The sequence below is a fragment of the Octopus sinensis genome, linkage group LG6 (genome assembly GCF_006345805.1).
Source record: "Octopus sinensis linkage group LG6, ASM634580v1, whole genome shotgun sequence".
Lineage (NCBI taxonomy): Eukaryota > Metazoa > Mollusca > Cephalopoda > Octopoda > Octopodidae > Octopus > Octopus sinensis.
The window spans coordinates 113605939-113615238 of NC_043002.1; the positions used below are offsets into that span (position 1 = coordinate 113605939).

The 9300-nt window shown below is 45.2% G+C and overlaps 1 protein-coding gene across 1 annotated transcript; it reads left to right on the plus strand.

Moving 5' to 3' along the window:
• Positions 1 to 330: 330 nt before the first annotated feature.
• On the plus strand, positions 331 to 8683 carry LOC115213378. The gene is made up of 3 exons (XM_029782322.2): positions 331 to 477; positions 1922 to 2106; positions 8263 to 8683. The coding sequence occupies exons 1-3, from the start codon at positions 428 to 430 to the stop codon at positions 8340 to 8342; spliced, it is 315 nt and encodes a 104-aa protein (XP_029638182.1). The 5' UTR covers positions 331 to 427; the 3' UTR covers positions 8343 to 8683.
• The last annotated feature ends 617 nt before the right edge of the window (positions 8684 to 9300 follow it).

The following is a 9300-nucleotide window of genomic DNA, read 5'->3' on the forward strand; positions in this document are numbered from 1 at the left end:
GTAGAAACAGCAGCCATGAACTGTGCAAAAGGGAAACATTGATACTGAATTTGCAACAACAACAACAACAACAGCAACAGTAACAGCAACAGCAGCAGTAACAGTAACAGCAGCAGCAGCAGCAGTAGTAGTAGTAGTAGTAGCAGCAGCAGCAGCACTATCAATGGTTTTTCCCTGACACACTAGTTCCATTATATTTGAAAAGTGCTTGTAATAAAACTTGGAATTTTATACATCTTTCTTCATTTCTCCTTATACTTGATTAAACAAGAAGAAAGCAAACTCCACCCTGACACACACACACACACACACACACACACACTCACTCACTCACATACAATTCCATAAATCATTATTTAAAAGACGGTATCTTCTTCCTCTTTTCATAGACCCTGCAAATGCTGATGAAGCATTGAAGAGAGTTCAGATGAGTTGCAACGAAGAAATGGCTACCTACCATGAGGACAAAACTTGCGAGTAAGTAGTCAATGTCCATTTATATTTCTCAGCGGCGAGCTGGCAGAAACGTTAGCACGCCGGGCGAAATGCGTAGCCGTATTTCGTCTGTCGTTACGTTGTGAGTTCAAATTCCGCCAAGGTCGACTTTGCCTTTCATCCCTTCGGGGTCAATAAATTAAGTACTAGTTATGCACTGGAGGCGATGTAATCGGCTTAATACCTTTGTCTGTCCTTGTTTGTCCCCTCTATGTTTAGCCCCTTGTGGGTAGTAAAGAAATATATATTTCTCATAGTTATAAAAGAAAACATGTACTTATTAGTAAAGTACCAAACACCTGTACCCTACAGCAACTCAAGAAGACCCACAGAAGTGTTAAGGCCGATCGTTCTGGTAGTGTAAAGCATTCAAAGCAGAACCAGGTAAAAGTGCTCGTGTGACAGCACTACATGAAAGCACTCATGCAGTGTCACATATAAGTGCCTGCATAGTGCCATTTACAAGCACCCATGTGGTGCCATGTAAAAGTATCTAGCACATTCGGTAAAGTGGTTGGTGTTAGGAAGGGTATCCAAACGTTGAAACCAGGCCAAATCAGACCAGAGTCTGGTGCTGCCCACCACAACCACCACCAGCTTACCAGCTCTGGTCTCAGCATGGACAATGGACATATGATAATGATGATGATGATGATGACATAGTTATCATCTTCATTTTAACACCCATTTTCCCATGCTTCTGTGGATCAGAGGAAATTCAATGTGACAAATTTTCTACGGATAATCAGATGCCCTTCCTGTTGCCAACCTTTACCTGTTTCCAAGTAAGGTACCATTGCCTCATGGCCAAACATTTTTCACAGAATATTGAAAATAAACATACACACACACATGCATACATATATACATGCATACATGCAAGAATACTTATACACACACACACATACACATACATACATATCTACTGATTTGAAATTTTGGCATAAGGCCAGCAATTTCAGGAGAGGGGCAAGTCAATTACATCAACCCCAGTGTTCAACTGGTACTTATTGACACCCAAAAGAACGAAAGGCAAAATTAACATTGGCAGAATTTAAACTCAGAACATAAAGACAGGCGAAATGCTGCTAAGCATTCTGTCAGGTTTGCAAATGAGTCTGCCAGCTCACTGCCTGAAATACAAGAATATATTGATGTAATGAAAGAGTTAGTTTTATTATTTCCAATTCTTCAGTATCAGAAAATAACTGCAATAGTGATTAAATATGGTGAGTAGATGAGTAGATGTTTATTATTTTTGAAGTCAGAAAAAACAACATTATTTATCTAAAATGATGAACTGAATCTTTCATACGCAATTATGCATTTATTTCACCTGACATGTTTTGTTAAACATTAGAAATATTGTATAATACTATAAAAATACCAGTACTTCATGTATCTCTTCTTTGTTTCATTTCTACAGAGTATTCAAGGAACTGTTAACTTGTGTAGCCAGATCAAACACATCATTTGTCAACAAATTTGTGGAACAGAACGAATTGGATTGTAAATTCTCTGCAGAATTTAGAAAGAGCTTACAAAGATTCCAAACAACTGAAAGCCAAACTGTCACCAAACCTAAAGATACACAAGAAGGGAACTATGCCAGTAAGTAATTGGTTCATCTTTATATATAAAAGTGAGGTTGTGTGCTGTCTGTCTCCTACGATTTAGATTCCTAACTACTCCCACATTTTGCGGTGCAGTTTAACCAAAACCGGGTATCTTATAGTCGTGATTCATATCGAGCCCTTCTGAGTATTAGTGCACGTCTACGATGAGTCTACGATTTAAAAAAAATTACCATCAATTTTTCCCATTTTTAATGCTTTTTTGCCATATATAAGGGAAGTAACTCTCTAAAAATTTATTATTAAATCTCAGAACGTAAAAAGCTACAGTAACACCCCCCCCCCTTGTGGTTAGCCATATTGAGATGGCTATTATATTTTACATCTCTAAAAATGCTTATATAGTTATTTCCCTTACAAACCCGAGCAACGTCGGGCGATACTGCTAGTAACTTATAATTTCTTTTGAATATGGAATTGTCAGTGGTGGCAGTGGCGTTTGAATGGTTTGATGGGATCCTACAGGCTAGGGGACTGTGTCTCGCTCCAGTGTCCGTTTTGGCATGGTTTCTATGGTTTAATGCCCTTCCTACTGCCAACCACTGTACAGAGTGTACTGGGTGATCTTTCATGTCACAAGCACTAGTGAGCTGACCAAGAAGTTAATAAGAGAAGACCCCTTGACTGAGATGGGTGTAATATTGAGTGAGATGGCTTATGCAAGGTTGTTGAGAGGCAAGAAAAGTATTATGGAAGGATAAGAACCAGTCAGGTTCAGATTAAGAAGAAAAAGAAGATGAAGATGACAATGATAACGAAGAAGAGGATAGCAAAAAAGAAGACAAAAACAAAGAAGATGAAGATGGGAAAGAAGAAGAAAAAAGACAACAATGAAGAAGACAAACAACTTATTGTAGACAGTGCTCTGGTGTTCTACAATTCATAGGAAAAAGTAACCAAAAGTACATGAATAGTATTAAAATAATGCACAGGAAATGAACAGTGAATAAGTCATTTAGAATTTAAAAAATAAAAATTAGAGGGAGAGTTAATGAATAGCAAAGAAATTTTGAAGGATGTGGAGGTAGTTTATTCCATGCTTCAGCAATTCTGAGTGCGAAAAGATGTTTCTGAAAGTCACCAACAATGGAGTCCTGATCCCAAAGATCAACCATAGATGTGGTCTGACCACTGGGATCATGTACTTCCTATGGAAGCCCCTCTGGCATCACTGCTCTATCTCCCAAAAGACAATGCTCCACATCTACAACACATTGGTCTTCTTATTTTTCTTCAATAGAGCCAGAACATGTTGTGGTTGATGAAAGGAGCACAACGGAAACAAGGAAATAGGAAACAGAAGTGCAATAAGGTCTTACCTGACAGGGGATGAAGTCGGATGGCCTTCAGCCAACTTGCTCGCGTGTTGTCGTCTCGGTGCCTTGCTGGGGTCTCTCGCAGCCGGTCGATGCCGCACGTGCGTTGAGTCTGTCGCTTCCGCTTCCGCCGGCGCATGCGCCCTGCAAGACCTGTAAGCATCACTTCCGCTCCCGCCCGTCCCGTCACACTCCTTCATCACCACACGCCCCCCTGATCTATAAATCACTGAACCGGCTTCCTCACTCGCTCCCGCACCCGAAACTGGTTTCATAATCAGCCAGCCAGGGAGGAGGGTGCCGCTCCCTCTGTGGTCGCTGCGCGACCCTAGGACTTGTTTCTGGTGTGTTGCTGTCGACCTCGTCATCCTGTCGGTTGTTTTCGTCCTGCCCACTGTTGCTTGTCCCATCCTCTGGGGCATGGACAATCCTCCGTATGTCCAAAACGTGGCGTGGCATACCATCGATGGAGATGTTATTCTTCGAACTTACGGAGGTTATTGTCCCCTTTCCCCATTGCGATGTACACCGTGCGTTTGGGGGTTTTACCCAGACTTCCTCCCCAACCCGCACGAAGGCGTGCTCTTCCTCTGCCCCGGGTTGCATTGATTTAGTACACGGATGCCTCCACTCGTACCTGAATATTGCTCTGTGTGGCACCGATTCCTCAGCCTGTCCGGATCGGGGAGACAAGTTGTACCAAAAAACTGCTTCAAGCGGCGAAATGTGCCCTCTTTCCGCTATGGCCTTGACTGTCCGATGGTGCCTCTCCACGATCCCGTTACCGCCCGGCCTATACGCTGCTCTGAACAAGCGTCGCACGTTCCACCGATCAAGCATAGCCCTCAGTGCTTCCGAACGAAATGCCGCCCCGTTGTCCATCAGTAGTTCTTCCACGGGACCTCTCTCTAAAAATATCCCGTTCAGGATCTGCACGATCTCGTCAGCAATGCCCGATCTCAACTCCCTCCAAATGGCCAGCCGGCCCGGCCCACAGTCGACCATGGAGAGGTACATTCGCTGACGGTAGTGTGTCACATCCACAGCTAGCCTTTTCCAGTTCTGCTCCACGGAAAGGCTTCCCTGTTCATGCCCACACGGAGCAGGGTCGATGGACTGACACCTGTCGCAGCTCCCGACCACCTTCCGGACGCTTCTCCTGGTCACGTCAGCATCAATCTTTTTTGCCAGATACAGGGTCCTGTCCACACCCAGGTGATGCATAGCGTGCAATTTCTTCAGCTCGGAGTCATCCAACCGACACGCCGCAGCTATCCCTCTCCGCGCCTCCTCCGGTTCTTCCAACCACGCCCTTTTCACCCTGGTCAGTACGTCCGCCTTGTTTTTCTCCGAAGGCACGAAGACCACGTTCAGCTTGAGTCCGAATTCGGCGATCAGTTCACCTAGAACTCCTAGACGGCGCTTCACTAACATCTCCGCAGCACCTTTCGTCCGCACTCTCCTGTCACCGGTGATCACTGATCCTACCCAGGCAAGCACAGTGGCCGAATCCGTCCGCATTTCAATCGTGCGCAGCCCCCATTTCAAGGCCAAGTTCACCCCTTTCAGCAGCGCGTCTAGTTCGGCGACATTGATGTGGTTGAAATCATCTGCTTTCCGAAGCCAGGACGCGTCCTCCACCGCAGTGCCTTCGATTGCCAACACCACCCCTATCGCTATACTGCTAGCATCACACCAGACAGTCCCGCATTTCGTCCTGGGCACGTACCAGTTCCCCCTGACCGAGTCTTCCGCTCTTGTCCTCTCTAGGATCTCCTGCATCATCGCCACCGTCCCTTCTCCCACCTTGTCGCCCCACCTCTCTCCTTCTGCTCATCTCTTGGTGTAACTACACGCCGTGCGCAGCCATCCAGCGATCGGGTAGTGACCGACCAACTTCCCACACACCGAGAACAGCTCTCTCCTGCTGACGCTGGAACTCAGCTCTGGGATTTCATTTCCTCTCCGGAACACCAATTCACCTGATCTATCTCTTCGCAGCTTCAGCCCCAGCGCGGCTCCCCCTTCAATCGACTCCGGCGGCTTAGCAATCAGTCCGAACTTCTCCAGATGTCTCACTACCTCGTCGGCTGCCACTACAGTTTCGTCCACCAAAATGTCGTCAATGTAGGAGCTGGTGGCCTTTCTAATCTTGCCGTCTTTCCCTAGGACGGACCTAAGCACTGCCGACATGATCTTCGGAGCAGAATTCAGCCCGAAACCCAGCCTGGTTAGACAGTACGTCCGGCCCTTGTACCGCACCAGCTGATATCGCCATAGTTTGTCGCTCACATGGAGCTGCAAGTATGCCGATCTCAAGTCGACAATCGTCGCTGCCTCAGTCGACTGTCTCCACTTGCGTAATGCCTCACCACAAACGTCTGTCGCCTCACCTCCCGTGTGACACGATATGTGCTGGTTTAACTCCCTGAAGTCCAGCACCGGTCTGACTTTTCCCTTCGTAGGCTGCACCACCGCCATCAGGGGTAGCACTCCGCCCGCTACCTCCTCCTTCCAAGGGACAAGGATCCCTTCCTCGATCCACCTCTCCACCTCGTCTTCAACTCAACCCTGGCGTGGCCTTTCAGAGTATGCTGGTAACAGCTCACCCTGTTCTCCAGTGTCGGGGGCTCGTCCTTCCATTTCCACTCTATCGTCCACCGCTGACCATCGAACGCCGCCTGAAAGTCCTTGTCCTCGATGGTGTAAGCGGCGCCGTCCCTCGCGGGGCTCTGCTCCCTCTGGTGATCCTGACTCACAGTGCACGACGCCCCCACGCTTCCGAACGTGACCTTATTTCCCACAACGCTGACACCACCGAGGCAGTTGATGGCGTCCATCCCCATCACCACATCAACTCCATTTATCACGCGTTCGGCCACAATTGCCTGTAGCCTTAGCATCGCGCCGCGCACCACTATCTCCACCGTGCTGCTGCCTCTGCAACGGATTTCGCTGCCGTCGACCGCCCGGACACTACACACCCCGTTCCATTCCTTCGTCGCCCTCGAAGTCACCAGGGTGGTCGTACAGCCCGTATCCACAAGGGCCTTGAACGTCTCCCCCTCGGCCTCCACGTCAATCACTGGCAGTGTCTCCAATAGCGCCTCTACTCGTTTGAGGGGAAAGTTCGAGAGGCAGCAACTTCCCCGCGGTCGTTTCCCTGGCCGCAATCACGGGCAATGTGCCCTGTCTGCCTGCATCGATAGCAAACTGGCCCCAGCTGCGTACAGTCCCGCGCCATGTGCGGTCCCTGGCATTTAAAACATCGTCCTGAGAACGGCCGCTCTCGTTGCACGGTGGGCTTCCGTACCTCTTTCTCGGGACGTCGTCCGTCTTTACGCGCCTCCGTCACCGCCATCGCTATCCCCTTCCGCCCCGAGTGTCTCGTCAACCCGCGAGCATGAGTTACAAGCTCGCTCAATGGCATCTTTTTGACCCTGGGCAGTTGTTGTAGGTGAATCCCTACGTCATCGGGGAAGCCATTTACGAATGCCAGTCGGGCTGCTCTCTCCAGTCCTTCTCCGGCAAACCCGGCCAGAGTCGCTAGCCTTCTAGCTTCCGCCGCAAAATCATCCACCTGGCCTCCCGTCCACCTGATTGCACCCAGCTTAGCGAAAGCTGTGTACTCGCATTCCGTGTATGCGTCACACAAGCGCCGCTCTATATTCCCATCGCAGAGCCGTTCTTTTTCGTCCATTTCTAGGTAGAGCGACAACGCACTTCCTTCCAAATACAGGGCCATAAGACTCGCCACGTCGCTTATGCCCTGCAGTCTCGCCACCAGCCTGATTTTCTGAATCCAGGCCACTACATCGCCTTCGCCGTTAAAAGGTCTGACGACGTCACTGGCGATCCTAATTTTTGCCGACATTGTGTTGAAAAAAATGTGAACGCTGACTAAATGCCGAAATAGCTTGTGGTTGATGAAAGGAGCACAACGGAAACAAGGAAATAGGAAACAGAAGTGCAATAAGGTCTTACCTGACAGGGGATGAAGTCGGATGGCCTTCAGCCAACTTGCTCGCGTGTTGTCGTCTCGGTGCCTTGCTGGGGTCTCTCGCAGCCGGTCGATGCCGCACGTGCGTTGAGTCTGTCGCTTCCGCTTCCGCCGGTGCATGCACCCTGCAAGACCTGTAAGCATCACTTCCGCTCCCGCCCGTCCCGTCACACTCCTTCATCACCACACCACACATGTTCCCTCTCAAAGACCTGGTAAAGAGGATCAACAACTTTGATAGCAGAGCCTTGACAACCATCAATCACATCAGATAGTTAGTTAGTTAGTTAGTTAATTTTTTGGCTCAAAAAGCAAAAAAAGCAAGGCCATGTAGGGGGACATGGAGTTATGTACAGGGTGGTATACATGTAAAGAGTTCAGGCCACTTGAGGTCAAGGGAGACTTTGAACTGAGCGGTCATTGGCATCTTCACCATCTCGTCCGGCAGCTTATTTCACGGATCCGCAACCTGGACGGAGAAAGCCCCTCCCCTTCGATAGTACAATCATGTTTCCAACAAAGAACTTGATGTGCTTGCACACATCAACCCACAGCCTCCCATCTCATAGCTATCCATCACATATTTCTATATCCATTGCTATACTTACTTATTTACACCTTGTCTCTTTATTATCCACATTCCATTTCACCCAATTAAATTTCATTAGACATCTTATAAAACAGACTACAAAAAATATTTAATACAAAACTGATTTTCATCCCAAATTTACAGCAAATTGTTTTACATTATTGTCTTTATTTTTTCTTTATTTTTTTATTCATGTTATTAACAAAAGTTTTTTTTTTTTACTTGCAGGCAGAACATACGCATTGATCATTGTCCCAGTTGTAATGTCCAGCTTATCTGTCTTAGCTTTCTTTGCTCTATACAACTGATAGAGCCCACATTCCTTATATTCAGAGAACTTAAATTATGGAGTATATGGATCCCAAATTCGAAACTATTGAAGAGAACAAGGAATTTTTTTTTTATATTTTATGCCTGATCACCGGTCATCATCATTTGTTATTTTTGAAATGTGTACATATCCACTGAAATGGTTACTGGTCTGAGGTCTACACTGGGTTTATTATCAACAAGTGATAAATGTGGTATTAAGAATAGTGGAATAAGTGAAGACAAGGCTATGATAATATTCTAGATGAATGATAAATCTGAGCCAAAGCAGTACCATTTGAGCATATAAGCACATATATATATATATATATATATATATATATATATATATAATATATATATATATAAGAATATATATATATATATACATACATATATATACATACATATATATATATATATTATATATATATATATATATATATATATATATATATATATGTGTGTGTGTATATATATGTATGTATGTATGTAAGTATATATGTATGTATGTATATATATAAATAAATAAATGGAGTTTAAAGCAGGTATAAATGAAATACTTTTACTTTCGACACATGCTTCAAAGATTTCACTGATATTATTCAAAAGAATAAATGGTATAAAACAATGCAATCTTCTCTTCGGGAAAGTGAAAAAAACGAAAAACTCATCAATAAGACATTTTAACAAAAAATGATGGATATGTGGATATGCATAGTGATTTACTGAACACTGTTAATATTGTTTGAAGAAACATTATATTTTTACCGTGTTAATTGTTAACAAGGCAAAAAAATACACTCATCTATTTATATATATATATATATATATATATACCGTAAAAACCCATGTAATAATTTATGCACTTCTTTTCATAAATATGAAAATAAACTTTAAAGAGGGTGTAAATTACATGAGTCGATCATTTCCAGAATTTTTTTTTTGTTGAAAAAG

Coding starts and splice junctions, on each gene's coding strand:
- LOC115213378 (XM_029782322.2), top strand. CDS start 428: ATGAGTTGCAACGAAGAAATGGCTACCTACCATGAGGACAAAACTTGC. Junction 478..1,921: donor CATGAGGACAAAACTTGCGA/GTAAGTAGTCAA, acceptor TCATTTCTACAG/AGTATTCAAGGAACTGTTAA. Junction 2,107..8,262: donor ACAAGAAGGGAACTATGCCA/GTAAGTAATTGG, acceptor TTTTACTTGCAG/GCAGAACATACGCATTGATC.